The sequence below is a fragment of the Oryctolagus cuniculus genome, chromosome 13 (assembly GCF_051225735.1).
Source record: "Oryctolagus cuniculus isolate XC-2025 breed Fujian yellow rabbit chromosome 13, ASM5122573v1, whole genome shotgun sequence".
Classification (NCBI taxonomy): domain Eukaryota; kingdom Metazoa; phylum Chordata; class Mammalia; order Lagomorpha; family Leporidae; genus Oryctolagus; species Oryctolagus cuniculus.
The window spans coordinates 56,694,148-56,712,879 of record NC_142879.1 but is presented as its reverse complement, the minus strand read 5'-3'; the positions used below and the strand labels follow the sequence as shown (position 1 = coordinate 56,712,879).

General features: G+C 37.9%; 1 protein-coding gene across 7 annotated transcripts in view; it reads right to left on the bottom strand.

Annotated features, from left to right (window-relative positions):
* The window catches only part of RGS7 (regulator of G protein signaling 7), a 588,090-nt gene that overhangs the window by 104,464 nt on the left and 464,894 nt on the right, over positions 1–18,732 (bottom strand). For 5 of the 7 annotated variants that reach the window (XM_089311631.1, XM_089311638.1, XM_089311635.1 and 2 more), the window contains exons 11-16: positions 14,052–14,150; positions 12,764–12,825; positions 10,399–10,509; positions 8,793–8,918; positions 6,063–6,249; positions 2,300–2,389 (exon numbers count right to left, since the gene is read on the bottom strand). In XM_089311631.1, the coding sequence (XP_089167757.1) occupies positions 2,300–2,389; positions 6,063–6,249; positions 8,793–8,918; positions 10,399–10,509; positions 12,764–12,825; positions 14,052–14,150 (675 nt within the window). Of the gene's footprint in view, positions 1–153; positions 235–282; positions 565–2,299; positions 2,390–6,062; positions 6,250–8,792; positions 8,919–10,398; positions 10,510–12,763; positions 12,826–14,051; positions 14,151–18,732 lie in introns of those variants that run through there. The other 2 variants (XM_089311637.1, XM_089311636.1) reach the window with 2 other exon arrangements.

Here is an 18,732-nt window from a genome sequence, read left to right as displayed (position 1 = left end):
AGATTTCAACACTCATAACTCCATTTAATTGGCCATCACGGCAAAAGCCACAATACACACACACACACACACACACACACAGTAGCATGGAGCTAACCACACAACTCAACAGACAATGCAGACAAACTTGAGTATAAACCAAGATTTTTCTACCTCTTTTCATAACAGGTTAGTGCTGGCCCTCAGTGTTGGTGTACAGTTTTTATGGCATGGGAAAATAGGGATGTTTCTGCCCTATAAAAATAAATGTGTTGAAGGCTTTAGTTTGAGCTTACACAATGTCAGAAAGTTCCAAAGGCACTGGCACAATACACAAAATAAAAAAAGAACCCCACAAACAAATATATAAATATATATATATATATCACCAAAACACATGGCAAGGTACTAAGAAAACACTGGTGGGAAAACTACAGGTTTCCAGGATTATTTATACAATTTTCAACACCTTCCTGAAAAATAAAGAACAAGAGAGACATCCTAGTGGGTCTTTGGTGGGGCATGATGTGACCACCATTTATCACAAGTGTTTGACTTCAAACTGCTCCATAGATAATTTTGTCCCTGTGGAGACAGAAAGCCCAGAATCCTCATTTCTCTTAATTTCTTAATTGTTTAAGCCTAACAAAGAACTAAGGGAAAGAGCATAGAAATGCATGCAGTATCTTCAGTAAATACAGGGATATATGGGCTAAAATATGAATATATAATTATTCTTTCTTCATTTTATATATCATAATAAACATTTAATTTGATACATGAAGCTGCTCATGTGTGACATTTTTACTATATGTAGGACTGAGACAGGAAGTAGGAAGCATGAAGTTCTAAATTTGAAAACAGGCCATACTTTTGCTGTTTTATCAAAGAATGCAAGATAAGTTATGGGCTAGAAACAGGGGAAGTGGGAAAATTTCACTGGGCTTAATGATTTATAATTCCTAAAAAAATAAAACTTACCATATTCTGTGCAATTTCTCAAAAGATGTTCTTCGATCCATTGAGTTTCCAGACTTACATGGGGGTGGGGAGTGGGTAGGGTGAAGGGAAATAAGGGAACATTTAAAAATAAAAGAAAGAAAGCAAGGGAAACAGCAGAGATAGAATGATGAAATGATGTAACATCAAAGCCATGATCTAAATCACAGGGCCCGCAGAGGTAGGACAGTTGTCAAGCAAGGTGTCATGTCACAGGACCTGGGCGCTGCTGCCATTAGTGCTTTGATTTTTTAATACCAAAAACTCTTCTTGTGCAAACAAAAGTGTGATTTCAAGCAAACTGAAATCAAGCAGAAATAAAGCAGCTATGTGAAGCTTATATGTTGACATTTGAAAGTCTAAACATCTGAAACCCTGATGGCATATCTTCAGAATTTCCTCATAATTTTCTAACTGGGATAAATTTCTGTTTATAAATTGCACTTTCTGAAAGGATGAAAATACCATTCTATACTGTCCAATACAAACGTCTCCAGGTGTGGTTACTGGACACTTGAAATTTGGCTAGACTTTTATGTAATTTTGATTAATTAAAATTCAGAGATGAGATAGTGACTACTGTATTAGTGCAGCCACAGAATCTCTATTACAAGCTGCAAAGGCAATGGACTTAAAAAAAATCTCACTAGTTTTAAGTGATGAAAATTAATTACACAAAATTATGAGTTAATCTCAGAGTTTAAAGAAGTAATGGACTATTTTAACATTAAAAATAATGAATGATGTTGCTTTCTATGACCAGATTTTCCATATCCTGCTACATTGATTATTTAATGAGTTATGGATAGTGAAAATTTTATTATAAACATTATCTGACTAATGAGGTCTACTACAACTCTCACAAAATGTCTTGGTTCCTATTACAAGGATACTAAGTGATTTAGGATAAAAAATTATTCAGAAGCAATCATTACTATTCTTTGGTAGCTGTCATGAAGTAGTCTATTTTTAGCTACCAGGTTTGTGATATAAGCATACGTTCTAGCTTAGTAGACCAAAAGGAAAAAATGCCTCCTTCAAATTTTTGATGTAATGACATTTAAGGCATACAGAAGACTAACATGAAGATGAGAATTGATTCCAAAAACTTTGTAAAGCATAAAACAAATAATAATAAAATATTTGATCAATGAACAAAACAAAATCAACATAAATGACCCTTATAAAATGCAAAGGTTTGAGGGAGGGTCTTGGAGTATGTTCACTTACCTTTTGTCCAATAGCCTGGGCTCAGCAGAAGTATTCATGCGAGATAATTAAAAATCACAACTATATCAAAAAGGTCACAAAGCACCAATACCTTTTTCTTTGCCTGTAGAAGTTCCTGATAGGCACTGGATCGTATGAAACGGGGGTACGAATCACTTTTCATCAGTTTGTAAATGTGCTCCTAAAAAGAAATAGTGATTGAGGATCTTCTTTATTAATTCTTAGGAAAAAGAAGGATCACATTAGAGATACCATATGTGGTCAAAGAACAAATCTAGTAGAAACAAAAATAGTAATGATAATACTGATGAGAACCTCTATGTTGACAGAACAATTAGATTTTCAAATTCATGATTTCACTAATGTATCACTATTTAAATTTGTTTTGGAGCTACTGAGAAGGAAAATCATAACCACTCATTTAAAAAAAATGGAATTAGTTAATGAGATGTCATGTATAACTTGAAATTGTTGAATTATATAGACCATTTGAGTATACAAATAAACCTGCTATCTCTTGACTCTAGGACAAAAATGGATGATGTGAAATGAAGATTGAGAAATAATCCTGGATACTATTGGCCTCTACATTTATTCAGAGTGCAGACTGACCAGATGATTCATATCCTTGGTTCAAATTACATGGAAATTTGTCTTCCACACCCACTTTGAATCAGAGCACAAGTCCAAAAATAAGTTTTGTGACATTTAATTGCTAAATCTCAAAATTTGTGTGCTTGTTAAAAACTCATTCAATCACAGTTTGGATACATGTTTAATCATTTACCCCTAATAAGTCTGCAATGTCCTGTTTTGATGATGGATGATGGTGGGAAAAGAAGTTAAACACAGGGAAAAAAAAGTATTCCTTTGATTCAGTCTTAGGCCAGTGCAGAGAGAGCCTGCTTTGGTCTACTGCAGCTCAGGGAGCTTAAATGCTCCTGGGTCTTCCTAATTCGGGGAAACAACAGTTAAATGCAGAGTTTTGATGGGATGGGAGAGGGAGTGGAAGATGGGAGGGTTGCGGGGGGGGGGGGAGGTTATGAGGGGGAAAAAGCCACTGTAATCCAAAAGCTGTACTTTGGAAATTTATAATTATTAAATGAAAATTTTAAAAAAATGTAGCTTTTTGAGCTATTTGAGAGTATCCTGGATGTCCTAATCTCTTTGAGTTTGGATAAAGTAGATATTTTAAGAAATGACTTTGTTCTCTCTAGTCTTAAACACATCAGTGAAAATTTTAAGCTACTCTGAATCCACCTAATGACATTCTAGATTCAGCCTCAAGACCTAGCTCAAGGGTCATCTTCAAGAGAATGATGAATTTGGCATGTATCTGAATTTGTTTGAAAAGTAGAGTGATGAGTTTTGGAATTAAGCACTTTGGAATTCAGATCCTACCTTGCTCAAAAATCTATCACATACAAATGGTGTAAATTTAGGCTTATTTATTTATCTCTCCAATCTTTAATTTTTGAATCTATGAAATAGCAGTATTGTGAGGAATAAAGGAGTGACAAGTGTTTAGCAGAGCATGAGATGTGCATAGTAAATGCTCATATATGCTTGATGATATGCTGGGTACAAATCCAAGTGATTGCTTAGTTTCTTTAATCCTCATAAAACACCAGTGAGAATGGCAACCACTATTATATACATTTTTCAGATGAAGAAACTGAGTCAGGATGAAGTAAAGTATTTTTAAGAGTCACAGAGCAGAGCCCAGGCAATTTAACTCCAGAATTTCTGTTCTTAGCCATTACATTGCATTTCTTCTCACACAGTGGCAGGGATTTCTAGTATGATATGTTTGAAGGCAGAATTTTAAAAAAATTACACAAAAAGCAGGAGTTAAATATCTGAGGTTAACCAAAAAAGAAAAATGGGACCAGGTGGTTATGTTTTCTATAGAAAATATTCCCTTGTATTTTATTGAAGACCTATTAAGCAAGAATATTTTTCAATAACAGAAATGTTTCAATAATACAACAAAGAAATGTTCTAAGACTTCAGGAAGGGCATTCCAAACATTTTATACATTATAGACTCTATAAACATGTTTGACATTTTATCTTGTGCTAAAAGACAGATAAATCAGAAGGGGAGTGAACCAAAGGGCCAGAATTTTCATCCTGCTCTCCATCATGTGTGTCTGAAAATGTAATTACTACTACAGCAGAGACTATGATTGAATCACAAGGAATGGGGCATTTGATTAGCTGTTAAAAACTGTGTTCGTTTTCTTCACAATGGCTCATTTCTTTCAACTGAAGCCAAATGTTTTGACTACCAAGAGTAGAAAGAAGGAAGGGCATTTGTGTATCTTCATCTTCATCTTCTATATTTTATTTTATTTTACTAATGTTATCAAAAGCAAAACATATTTTAGACTTAGTGTTCTTCTCTAAAAAAAAAAAGTCTAAGAAAATGTGATGCATGTATGTACTCATTGACGAGACAACTTCAAAACATCATTTGGAGATAACATCCTCTCACTACAAGCTTATTTTTCCTCTTTGTCACCAATATGTTTGAAACAAAGTAGAAATTGTGGGGCCGGCGCCATGGCTCACTTGGTTAATCCTCCGCCTGTGGTGCTGGCATCCCATATGGGCTCTGGGTTCTAATCCTGGTTGCTCCTCTTCCAGTCCAGCTCTCTGCTGTGGCCCGGGAGGGCAGTGGAGGATGGCCCAAGTGCTTGGGCCCCTGCACCCGCATGGGAGACCAGGAAGAAGCACCTGGCTCCTGGCTTTGGATTGGCGCAGCGCCGGCCGTAGTGGCCATTTGGGGAGTGAACCAACGGAAGGAAGACCTTTCTCTCTCTCTGTCTCTCCCTCTCAGTGTCTGACTCTATCTGTCAAATAAATAAAAAAGAAAGTAGAAATTGCAATTGTTTTTAAGTCTGAGAAAAGAACATTAAAGCTTCATCTTTGAAATTTAAAATCACTTTCATTTGCTTCTGTACTCTACTAAAAAATTAACTTGAAAATGAATAGAAGGGCCAGCGAAGTGGCATAGTGGGTGAGGCTGCCACCTGAGGTGCTGGCATCCCATTTGGAAGCCGGTTTGAGTTCCGGCTGCTTCACTTCCGATCCAGCTCTCTGCTATGGCCTGGGAAAGCAGAAGATGGCCCAAGTTCTTGGGCCCCTGCACCTGTGTGGGAAGGCTTGGAAGCGGCTCCTGGCTCCTGACTTTTGATTGGCACAGCTCCAGCTGTTGCGGCCAGTTGGGGAGTAAACCATCAGAAAGAAGACCGATCTCTCTCTCTCTCTCTCTCTCTCTGCCTCTCCTTCTCTCTGTGTAACTCCGACTTTCAAATAAATAAATAAATCTTAAAAAAAAGAAAGAAAATGACTAAAAGCCTGAATCTACTATTTTGTTCTTTACCAGAGACAAAACTGGTTTGAGTTTGACATAATTTAAGCCAATTAAATAATTAAATAATAATCCAGGAATGTCAGAATCTTAAATCACCATATTGAAGATACTTTAAGATTTTAAATGCGTATGACCAGGATGGGGCCATCATTAGATGGAATTTGATCACATATTGGGTGACAACAAAGTAAAAAATAAAGTAGAAGTTTTTAAATGTTTCAACTATTGTACTTTATGAAATTGCCATATAAAAATACTGAAATTTAGAAAACATTCCCAGGGTTTAAAAAAACCATTCACTTTAAAGTGTCTTTGTCTTTTTCTGGATCATTTAGGTTATTTTACATACAATTACTTAAATTTTTTGAGAATACCACAAATAGTAGGCATTTATATTGAAAATAAAACTAAAATATTTCACCAACTTATCAACAGCACTTTTTTTTTTTTTATAAGAAGCTCAACCTTATACCAACCTGAGCATCTTCAAATGTGTATCGTCCAGGTTCCTTCACATTCTGTGTGGTTTTGTCATAACTTTTAGAATCCAAGTTAATGGCACTGGGAGCTCCTGGAGCCAGAAATTCTTGCCATATTTCCTGAACTCGAGAGGGCACTTCTCTTATTGGCCTTTTCTTCAGATCTTCCACTGCTAGCCAGAATCTACGTGAAAAGACACCAGTATTTACTCTGATAGCTCAAAATCCGAATATTCATGTAAAACATGTTTACCCTTGTCTTGCAGTGCTCAAGCATGATACATAATAGAAAACTCTGGGCTGGGGCTGTGGTGCAGTGGGTTAAAGCCCTGGCCTGAAGCGCTGGCATCTGCTATAGACGCCAGTTCAAGTCTTGGCTGCTCCTCTTCCAATCCAGCTCTCTGCTATGGCCTGGGAAAGCAATAGAAGATGGCCTTAGTGCTTGGGCCCCTGCACCCACGTGGGAGACCTGGAAGAAGCTCCTGGCTCCTGGCTTCGGATTGGCGCAGCTCCGACCATTGCAGCCACCTGGGGAGTGAACCAGCGGATGGAAGACCTCTCTCTTTGTCTCTACCTCTCTCTGTGACTCTCTCTCTTTTTTTTCTAAGAGAATTTTTTTTTTGACAGGCAGAGTGGACAGTGAGAGAGAGAGACAGAGAGAAAGGTCTTCCTTTGCCATTGGTTCACCCTCCAATGGCCACCGCGGCCAGCGCACTGCGGCCGGTGCACCATGCTGATCCGATGGCAGGAGCCAGGTACTTATCCTGGTCTCCCATGGGGTGCAGGGCCCAAGGACTTGGGCCATCCTCCACTGCACTCCCTGGCCACAGCAGAGAGCTGGCCTGGAAGAAGGGCAACCGGGACAGAATCCGGCGCCCCGACCGGGACTAGAACCCAGTGTGCCAGCGCCGCAAGGCGGAGGATTAGCCTGGTGAGCCACAGCACCGGCCTGTGACTCTCTTTCAAATAAATACAATAAATCTTTTAAAAAATATCATAATAGAAAACTCACTTTGTTTGAAGACTTTCAACATCAGGCCTGTACTGACTTCCCCCTATATGTTTTACTCACAGTGTAAAATTCATTAGAAAGAAATACGGAAAACAATCTCTTAAGTTCTGTTAAAAACACATCTGCCAGGGTTAAGCCATCACCTGTAATACTGGTATTGCATGTTGCTGTGCTAGTTCAAGTCCTAGATGCTCTGCTTCTGATCCAGCGCCCTGCTATTGCACCTGGAAAGACAGCAGCAGGTGGCCCAAGTCCCTACCTGTTGTGGCCACTTGGGGAGTGAACAAGTGAACAAGAAGATTGAGAATCTCTCTCTCTCTCTCTGTGTTGCTCCCGTTCTCTGCATCACTCTTTCAGATAAATAAATACATAAATAAATCTTAAAAATAATTTAAAACAGCACATGAGTCAGAGCCCTGATCCTATCTCAGTTTTGCTGAGTCAAAAGAGGCTACTAAACAGGCACTTATTAGAAAGGAGGAGGGGATTAAAGGAAATAAGCGTCTAGGACAAAAAGCATCCAGATGTCAGGGTGAAGCTGAGCATTCAACTGTACTCTTGGATCTTCTGTTCATGTGAATAATGAGGGTGAATATGGAGAAGCTGTGCTGGCATTTCATATGGGTGCCAGTTAGACCTGGCTGCTCCACTTCTGATCCAGCTCTCTGCTAATGCTCCTGGGAAAGGAGCTGAGGATGGCCCTTAGAGAACTTAGAGAACTACAGAAATGTCTACCATTCAATCCACTAAAATGCCAAAAATATATTTTTTTATTTTTCAATGCATTCTTACATTTATCATTCATGATATAACCTCAACAGAGAAAGTGATATTTAGTAGGCCAATTCAAATCTGCAGCAACTCCGGATCTTGCAAGAGCTCCCTCAGCAAAGGTTTCCATAAACTTGAGAGAGAATAAGAAGCTACATCCAACAATCTATGGCAAGCTCACAAAGAAAATTAAACTTCTCCAGTTTCTGTCCATGGTCACCCTGCTTCGTCCATGAGACATCTGTCAATGTTCTATGTATTTCTGAATGGTTTGGTAGTCGTACACGTTAAATCTGAAAAAATGTGACAATGCCTGTTGTTTTTTAAGTCCAACAAAAAATAAATATTGAAACCTTTCCATAATGAATTTTGCAGGACTGTACAAGTCATTGAAAAGTAAATACAAGGTATTAGGTTTCAAAAGAATAATGAATGAAAGAGCTCATGGAAAAACAGTTTCATGTAGTGGAAAGTTATCATTCATTCCAATAATCTCAAATAGAGCCATTAAAGCCTATTTTAATGTCTCATTTTTAAAATGCAATTTCCATGAAAATCAAAACCATGATGAAATATCACCTCACCCCTGTCAGAATGACCAAAATCCAAAGCACAGGGAGTAACAAATGCTGGTGAGGCTGTGGACAAAGGGGAACGCTTATACACCGTTGGTGGGAATGTAAATTAGTGCAGTCACTCAACACTGTGGAGAGTTCTTAAAAAACTAGAATTAAACTTGCCATATGATCCAGCCATCACACAACTCCTTATATATCCAAAACACATGAACACATTGTATCAAAGAGATGCCTGCATCACCATGCTTAGAGCAGCACTGTTAACAATAGCGAAAATTTTGAATCAACAATGGTGTCCATCATCAGATGAATGGATAAAGAAAATGTGGTATTTATCTTATAGTATAAGATCCAAACGTGTCTTACCTTAAGTTTTCTGAGCTGAATTCTGACTCAAGAAATTTAAGGAATTGTTCTCTTCCCACTGGATCTTTCAATGCTTCATCCATGCCAAAACCCCATCGTTTTACCCTCTGTTGGCTTGGTTCTTTGCTGTAGAGGTTAAAAAAAAAGCCAAATAAATATTATTTTCATTATAATCTCTATTGTATTACTATATTTCCCTTTAAAATTATATACATCTTGAAGTTTCTATCTTTATTTTTCAGAAAAAAACATATGATTGATTATCATGAAATCATCATAAGGCATAAGTTAGATTAATCATAAAGTCTAACATTTATTGAACATTAGGTGATAAATGCTCTGAATTAATTATGCCAATTTTTTCAACAAATTTATGAAACAGGTAATATTATCATCATTTAATAGATAAGAAAAGGCACAGAAGGAATATAATTTGGCAGTGTCAGACAAGTAATAAAGGAAAATGATCTAGATATTCTAACCCCACAGTCCCATTTCTTAACTCTACACAATACTGTCTCATGGAGCTAGTTGTGCTGGAAAAGAACATCTGTAATCAAAGGTCTTACTACCCATTCAAAGTTCTGCTGTCAAATAAATGACCTAACCCTGAACAAGCCATGGTACTTTGGAGTTCTAGCTTTCTCATCTCTAAAATCTATAACTTATGGCTGAAGAGATTTGGATTTGTCAGCTGTTTAAGCTCCATGGCTGGATGTTTACAAAAGAGATGGTCCAGAAATACAATCTACAGAAGTGCTATACAGTCCTAATCACTTCTGTGCAAAGTGACATGAAAGATTTTTCTATGACTGTTAAGACTGATGATAAATCCTTCTCCTGTGTATAGCTCAGGAAAGAAATCAGGAGACTTCTGGCTCGTTTTTAAGAAGTCTGTGTCTTGTCAGTTTTGTTTAGAATGTTTACAAGTAAGTTCATTTTGCTTATGGCTATGTAGAGTTTCAAGGAACATAATAGCAAAGACCTAAATTTCAAGAACCAAAGGTTCCAATGCTGAGTAATTATATATATTGAAACTTGTGGCCAGCGCCGCGGCTCACTAGGCTAATCCTCCACCTGCGGCGCCTGCACACCGGGTTCTAGTCCCGGTCGGGGCACCTGATTCTGTCCCGGTTGCCCCTCTTCCAGGCCAGATCTCTGCTGTGGCCAGGGAGTGCAGTAGAGGATGGCCCAAGTGCTTGGGCCCTGCACCCCATGGGAGACCAGGAGAAGCACCTGACTCCTGCCTTCGAATCAGCGTGGTGCGCCGGCCTTGGCGGCCATTGGAGGGTGAACCAATGGCAAAGGAAGACCTTTCTCTCTGTCTCTCTCTCTCACTGTCCACTCTGCCTGTCAAAAAAAAAAAAAAAAAGTTAAAAAAAAAAACCTTGTACCTCTATTTGTCCTTCTAGCAATGCAAATCTTAATGAAAATGCAGATGTCTGAAGTTCAAAAACAATTACCTTGAACAAGAATAGTAAAATATGGGATAGAGTAGATAAAGAGTAATATCACCTTTATTATTAATTAGCTACAAGATCCTTCCTATTTCACTTAGATCCTTAAATAAATGACATATTTAGAAGGAAGTAAAAATGTCACATACCTCGCTTCAAGTTCCCAGAAAGTAGTGTCATCAGATAACCATGGGTTAGAAGGGTCAGGTGGCACAAGAAATGGGTCATATTCTAAATACTGTTCCGTGTAACTTAGTAGACTAGGGAGAAAAGAAAAATTCAATCTCAGTTTTTTGGCTGAGGTTATACCCATTCCAAAGTAAGAGAAGCAATATAAAAATATCTGGCCATAGAACCCTTGCTCACTTATAAACAAAATCATTGGGCTGGCACTGTGGCACAGCGGGTTAAAGCCCTGGCCTGTAGTGTCAACATCCCATATGGGTGCAAGTTCAAACCCTGGCTGCTCTACTTCTGATCCAGCTCCCTGCTAATGCACCTGGGAAAGCAGTAGAAGATGGACTAAGTCCTTGGGCCCTTGCACCCATGTGGGATACCCGGAAGAAGCTCCTGGCTCCTGGCTTCCGATCAGCTCAGCTCCAGCCATTGCAGCCATATGGGGAGTGAACCAGCAGATAGAAGGCCTCTCTCTCTGTCTCTACCTTTCTCTCTGTAAATCTGCCTTTCAAATAAATAAATATTTTAAAAAAACCCAAAATCAATGATAATTTTTACATTTCAAGAACTTATATACAACAATTTATTGTGTATCTAAGGATTTCATCTCTCCACAAGCCATTTGGAAGAGGTTAATGAGTGAAGGGCAAGCAAGGGTAAGTTTCAATCCTTGATTCCAATCCACCTGTAGCAGAACTGATTTAAGCCAACTTCGAGAATGGATTAAAAAGGAATTTTTGTCAAAAGTATTCATAGATTAGGAAAAAGAGTAATCATTAACAAAAATTCTATTTTAAAAATAGGAGGAAAACAAAAACACCTGCAAGTTATGTAGATGTTCAGGAACAGGAAAATAGTTAAACAAACTAAGATACACCCACTACGCCCATACCATGGACTAACATTGAACACTCAAAAGGAGCAAAATTGACATATACAACAGCTTGGATGAATTTCCAGAATATTATGATGGGAGGAAAAAAAAGCCAACCTAGAAGATTTACATATTATTCCATTCTACGTATATTACCTTCCCGAAAGGACAAATGAGAGAACTGAAGAACAGTTGTGGGTGCCAGGAATGAGGGGGCAAGGTCAGGTGAGGAGAGTGAGAAGCAGTTGGAACTGCCAAAGGAGTTACATGCTGAATCCTTGTGGTTATGGAAATGTTATGTGTCTTGACTGTATTGAAAACAAGGTCCTAGTTATGATAGTAAGCCATAGCGCTGCAAGGTGTTGCGCTTGGAGGAAACTGGATAAAGGCTATGTGGTATCTCTCTGTAGGAATTTTTCCAAATGCATGTGACTATACTGTTGTCTGAAAATAAAATTTTTAGCTGAAAATTTTTATCTTTATAATAGGCTTAATCTAAATAACCAAGTTCATACTGTTTTGAGTTTTGGATTGTCTCTAATAAATAGTTATTAATTTCTTATAAAAATATATTTTAGGGGCTGGAGCTGTGACTTAGAGGATAAAGCCACCACCTGCTATGCCAGCATCCCATATGGGTGCCAGCTCAAGTTCTGGCTGTTTCACTTCCAATCCAGCTCTCTGCTGTGGCCTGGGAAAGCGGTAGAAGATGGCCTAAGTCCTTGGGTCCCTGCACCCATGTAGGAGACCGCAGGCTAATTGGGGAGTGAACCAGTGGATGGAAGACCTCTCTCTCTCTCTCTGCCTCTCTCTCTCACTCTCTTTCTCTCTCTCTCACTGTCTTTCTCTCTCTCTCTCTCTTCTGCCTCTGCCCCTCTGTGGCTCTGCCTTTCAAATAAATAAATAAATCTTTTAAAAAAATCTATTTTAAAACATATTTAAACACAAGGGGGAAAAGGAAGGAAGTTGGAGAGGTAGGAGTTGGCAATGTCCAAAAGCGAACACTATAAATATCATGAAGAATGGATTTAATGAAGAAAAGGAAAATATTCAAAATCTGAGTTTAATTAAAATTCTGAAGTCATGCAATAACAGAGCAGATTGCAAATGTTAAGACAAATTTACAGAGGAGCTCCAAGCTGACAAAAAGGAACTAGTAAGTTTCATTTCTTTCAGAAAGAGAAAAAAGATTCAACTCCTTGGAATTATTCTCTGTATCTGAGTCTCCATTGCATGATAATTTGTCATTTAGGGATTTACAACAATAAGGATCTGTCTTTTGAGCTAAAAAAAAAACTTCTTTCAAAGTTTTCTATGTGCAAAAAGGAAAATAGAAAATAACATTTCCTAAATAATTCCAATTGCTTATCTCAGCTCCCCTCCCAATAATTTTCTTACCATCTTTAACATATTTAATTATCAAATGGAATTTTTAAATTGATAGAACACCTTAGCATACTTACCTATCAGCAACCTTTGACATTTTTAACCGATGTCTATCTAACTGTATTTGCCAATATTTTATCTGAAAAGAGGGTTAGAGAATTAGTCCTCTAAGTAATGACACTTCTAGAATTTTCAACTGATATTTCAATGAATAATAGAATTTTTCATTTTGACAGACTAGGCAATTGAGAACAAAAATGCACACTCAATCAATAGAATTCAAAGTCAGCAAAAAAAAAAATTTAAAGGAGAAGGCTGTTAATAGTTAACAAAAAGCAAAATCTATTTTAATGTAAACATAACCAGCATGATTTTTAGAACAGCAATGAGTTTGAATGTGCTGTCTTACTTTACCAAAATGTAACTTCATTTTAAAAGTGTTACGGAAAATTTAAACATTTGTTTCATGGTGAACAACCAAATCCAGAATCACATTTTTCCCACAAATACGTAATTCAGAAAATAAATGCTTTTTATTTGTTACTATAATTTTAAAAATAAATCCTACTCCTAATATTATCCCCAGAAATCACTAATGACATGTGTTTTATGAATCATTTTACCAACTCATTACAAATATTCATGAACGTAAACACACACAGCAAACTTAAATTAAAAACTTTTCCTTTGTAATGATTATAAATGTACTAGAGAAGTATATATTATATTACTAAAAACTATATTATAACAAAATATTAGGTATAAAGAATAAATGAGGGAAAAAGTCCCATGACTATCAACCAAGAGTTATAACTATTATTTGATATGAAACATTATTCTTTGCTTTGAAATATTTCTTAGAGCCAAAATTCTATCAACCAGTGAAAGATAAGCTATATTCATCAGCGTTGATATGGAGAAACCTCAAGAGTTTGGAGAAATCAGTACTGTAGAAGAAAGAATAAGTATGTTTTCATCACAGTCATATTACTTCACCAGATTTGGGAAATACTGCCACTTCTTCTCTCATCTTTTAAGACCGAGTTCTGGAGTACAAAATAACTATTGATGATGGAAGCATCTATAAATCAGTATACATCATTTTTTAAAATTGGTTAGAAGAGAAAGAGAAAGGATTTAGGGACATATAAGAGTGAAAAGTTTTGAAAACCATTCTCAAGTATTGATACATTTTCAAGTGACTACATACCTTATAATTAGATAGCTTCATAATTACAAATGTTCTATATTAAACAACTGCCCATACAAGTAATCTTTTAAAATAACCACTACTGATGTCCACCATCTGCCTTTGAAGTTATTACTCTGTAAAACTTCAAAAAATCATTTTATGTATTGACTCACCTGTTGATTTAACTCATCTTCTGTTGGAGGTTTAGTTTCTGGTGTGGGAGTGTGAGTGGGACTGTGGCTTCTAATATCATTTTGTAAACCATAGACAGACTATAACAAAACAAAAAAAAAAGTCAGGACAAAATTTCATTTATATTCACAGACTTTCTTAAAACTAAATTTCTATTCTATGTTCCGTAAGGTAACTCAAAGATTATTCGATTAGGCTTCTTATCAGCATCCACAAGGAATTGCTATCAAATATTACATGAATGTAAAATAGAAGCAGAATTCCTTTAAAAACATGGCAAGATTATTAACTTGACAAAATAATTGAGAACAGGTAGGGAGATTGGTGATTGTGATAAAATCTGGAGGCTGAGAGTACTAAGGTGGGGAATGGCAACACTAAGTAACATTTAATGAGTATGGTTATAGAATAGGATAAAAATGTAATCACGGGGAGGAAGACTAAAAGTGGCCTGATTTTTCCATAGAATAGAATGGAGTAGTAAGAAGAACAAGTAAGCTAAGGAATCTGCTGATTTGGTTTCTTTCTTTTTTTAAGATTCATTTTATTTATTTGAAAGGCAGTGTGACAAAGAGAGGGAGAGACGGAGAGAGAGTTCTTCCATCTGCTGATTCACTTCCTGAGTGGCCACAACAGTGGGGCTGGATAAGAAAAAAAGCAAAGTCAAGACATTCAACTCTCCTATGAATAGGGAATTTAAAGCTCATGTGTGAATCTTATGCTAAAGATACCAGGGCATCAAGAATACCAGTGATGGGGCTGGCACGGTGGCATAGCAGGTAAAGCCGCCGTCTGCAATACTGGCACCAGTTCAAGACCCGGCTGCTCCTCTTCTGATCCAGCTCTCTGCTATGGCCTGGGAAAGTAGTGGAAGATGGCCCAGGTCGTTGGGCCCCTGCACCCCCATGGGAGACCTGGAAGAAGCTCCTGGCTTCAGATCAGCGCAGCTCCAGCTGTTACAGCAAACTGGGGAGTGAACTAGCAGCTGGAAGACCTCTCTCTCTCTCTCTTCTCTCTCTCTGCCTCTCCCTCTCTCCATGTGTAACTCTGACTTTCAAATAAATAATCTTAAAAAAAAAAAAAAAAAAAGAATTCCAGGTTTCATGAACCAGAAAATTCTCCTCTTTATTCAGTGTAGTTTGAGCAGTTTCTGTTGCCTGAAACTTTCTGAAACCCCTTCCTTGAAACATGGTTTTGTTACTCTATGATTATGAGTAGTTATCTGAGAAAACTGGGCCTGATGAAACTGGGTGCCAGTAGATAATGTAAAGACTAGAGGAATATTTATTGCTCTGGAAAGCCCCACTCCTGGGGACACTCCAAACTGCTGAGACAATGCATTGTAAGAGCGTTTCTGTGTGCTCACCACCCACCTTGTCAGAGTCCATGTGGTGCTCTGCCTGCTGCTCAGAGAATGAAGCCTAGTTTCAAAGCCCTGCCATCTGTCCAGGCAGGCTCAACCCCACTGTTTACCCACCCTTCTGTCACCTCCAAAATAGTCTTCTCTACTTTAACTAGCTGCCTCCTCTCCTTCTTTGAACCCTAAAATCCTAAAACCTAGTGGTTAGCTCTGGTACGTAATGCATTAAAATTAAAATTTACATATATTGCATACGGAAGTGAAGAACTGTTAAGGCTTTTATGTAGAAAAAGAAGTAACCACTAGCAGGAAAACTAGACATCCATTCATGCATTTGCTAATTGTTCTCACAGGCTTCGTATCGTAGCTGTTCACTAACACTCTACCTGTGAGATTAAGTGTTATAACATGCACATGAAGGCGATGGAAGAAGGAGAACAAGACAGGAGTTTACTGTTATTTTCAAGGTGAGTTCTGAGGTTAAAGGAGGCAATCCAAAGTGTGAGCTCAGTCACACACACACACACACACACACTCAAATGCTTATGTCACTTTCCTCAGGTTTGGTGTTCCAGGACACCTACAGCTATTGGTACATAGAAGGAGCCAGCTTGCGATGGCTGAATTTATGTGTCCCCCTTGTTGGGCCATGATGCCCAGATATGTAGTCAAACACTACTCTGGATTCTTTGTCTGAAGGTGTTTTCTGGATGAGATTAGCACTTAAAACAGGGGACTCTCAGTAAAGCAGATTGTCCTCCAGAAAGTGGATGGGCCTCATCCAATCAGTTGAAGGTCTCAACAGACAGAAACTAAACCTGAGCTCCCCTGGGCAAGACGGAATCCTGCCTTCAGATTCCCCTTGAATTTCAGCTCCGTCTCTACCTTGCTTTTCCGGCCTGTAGTCTGCATTATCAGATTTGGTCTCACCAAACCTCCAGAATTTTGTGAGAATTCCTTAAAATCTCTTTCTTCTTTTGTTTCTTTGTGTGTGTGTATGTTCAGAAAGGTAACTCAAAGATTATTTGATTAGTCTTCTTATCAGCATCCACAAGGAATTGCTATCAAATATTACATGAATGTAAAATAGAAGCAGAATTCCTTTAAAAATGTGGTACATTTTAAATGTACATTCATAAATGTACACACACACACACACACACACACATATATCCTAGTAGTTCCATTTTGGAGAACCCTGGCTAATGTACAATCTATTACAATACAAGTTTCATTGTCAGACTGAAGAACATCAGACATGTAGAGACCCTTAAACCTTTTCCAGGTTAGGCTAACTTTCTTCTGGCTATGCTGCACTAGCATTCTTTCATAGAGACCTGAGGGAATTCATTTTTACCTACTTTCTTCTATTTTAGCAAAGTACATTAAAATTGAAAAGGTTTTTTTTTTTTAACTTTTATTTAATGAATATACGTTTCCAAAGTACGAATAATGGATTACTATGGCTTCCCCCCCATACCGTCCCTCCCACCCACAACCCTCCCCTTTCCCACTCCCTCTCCCCTTCCATTCACATCAAGATTCATTTTCGATTATCTTAATATACAGAAGATCAGCTTAGTATACATTAAGTAAGGATTTCAACAGTTTGCTCCCACACAGAAACATAAAGTGAAAAATAATAGATGATTTTTTTTTAATGATGATGAAATCAGATCAGACCTATTGTCATGTTTAATCCCAGTGAGAGTCAAGTTGGGAGTTGATAGTTTCTTTTCTTTTCTTTTCTAAAATTGAAAAGGTTTTAAAACTAATTCTGCTGGCGCCGCGGCTCACTAGGCTAATCCTCCGCCTTGCGGCACCGGCACACTGGGTTCTAGTCCCGGTCGGGGCGCCGGATTCTGTCCCGGTTGCCCCTCTTCCAGGCCAGCTCTCTGCTGTGGCCAGGGAGTGCAGTGGAGGATGGCCCAAGTGCTTGGACCCTGCACCCCATGGGAGACCAGGAGAAGCACCTGGCTCCTGCCTTCGGATTAGCGCGGTACGCCGACCGTGGCAGCCATTGGAGGGTGAACCAACGGCAATGGAAGACCTTTCTCTCTGTCTCTCTCTCTCACTGTCCACTCTACCTGTCAAAAAAGAAAAAAGAAAAAAACCTAATTCTAAAATCCTTAAAAATATGTAAATTCAGCCATACATCTAAGCTTTTTTTTACATATTTTTGATAAACATGTTTGAAACTAAAGAAAAAAAATCCTAAAATGAAATGTAAAATAACTCAGCTAGATGGTTACTTTAGGAATTTACTGTAAATTCACATTTATTAAATAAAAAATGAAAAAAAAGAATTTACTGGGTCCTTTATACTTGTTATGACATAAAAAGTCTTCAAAAATTCATGGAAAATATATATTATAAAAAAGCTATATAATGATTTTTTTGCCTTGATTCCTTTTTTTCCCAAAGAAATCATTTATTTAATGAGTAAAGATTTCCTAAGTACAACTTTAGGAATATAGTGATTCTTCCCATCATACCTGCCCTCCCACCCCCATTTCCACCCCACCTTCTCCTCCCTCTCCATTCTCCATTAAGAAGAAGAAGAAGAAGAAGAAAAAAAAAAACTGTCCCTCGACAAGGGCTGGATATTCAAGTTACTGTTTTGCAAAGTGTCAATTTCACTGCTACAGATTTCCTTGTAGGTGCTCTATTAGTTATCACAGCTCAGGGAGAACATATGGTGTTTGTCCCTTTGGGATTTGGTTATTTCACTAAATGTGATGTTTTCCAGATTCATCCATTTGCGATATACATTGATTTTAAAAATATTTTGCACCAAAATAAGCATCTTTTAATTTAATTTTCCAGGAACTTTTTGAAGTTCCCTTGTATAATCACAATAAATATTGCTAGTAGTTCCCAAAGAAATGAAAGCAGCTCTCTACTAAAGACAGCTTCTATTTTCAAAGAAAAAAATCGTCCAGGGGTTCCACCCAACACAGTGCAGGCTGCAGGGCAATCACATAGCGAAGACAGTGGGCACAGGAGATGGCCCAGTTACAGTGGAATGCAAATGCAGCTTCCAGATGCAGTCGGTGACCTTGACTGTGTCTGTCTATAGTCCACAACTACATACAGAGCCTGTTCCACAGGTACAGAGTTGTGGAAGTTTCCGAGGATGGTTAAACACTTGCTTGCTGTCAACTTATTCACTGATAAAATGTCGAGACCCCTTAGAATCACATACTTTTAAAGGGAGGTGCCTTTCTCTGAAGGGAGGAGAGAACCTCCACTTTGACTATGACCTTGTCTAAACAAGATAAGAGTCGGAGAACTCAGGGGGC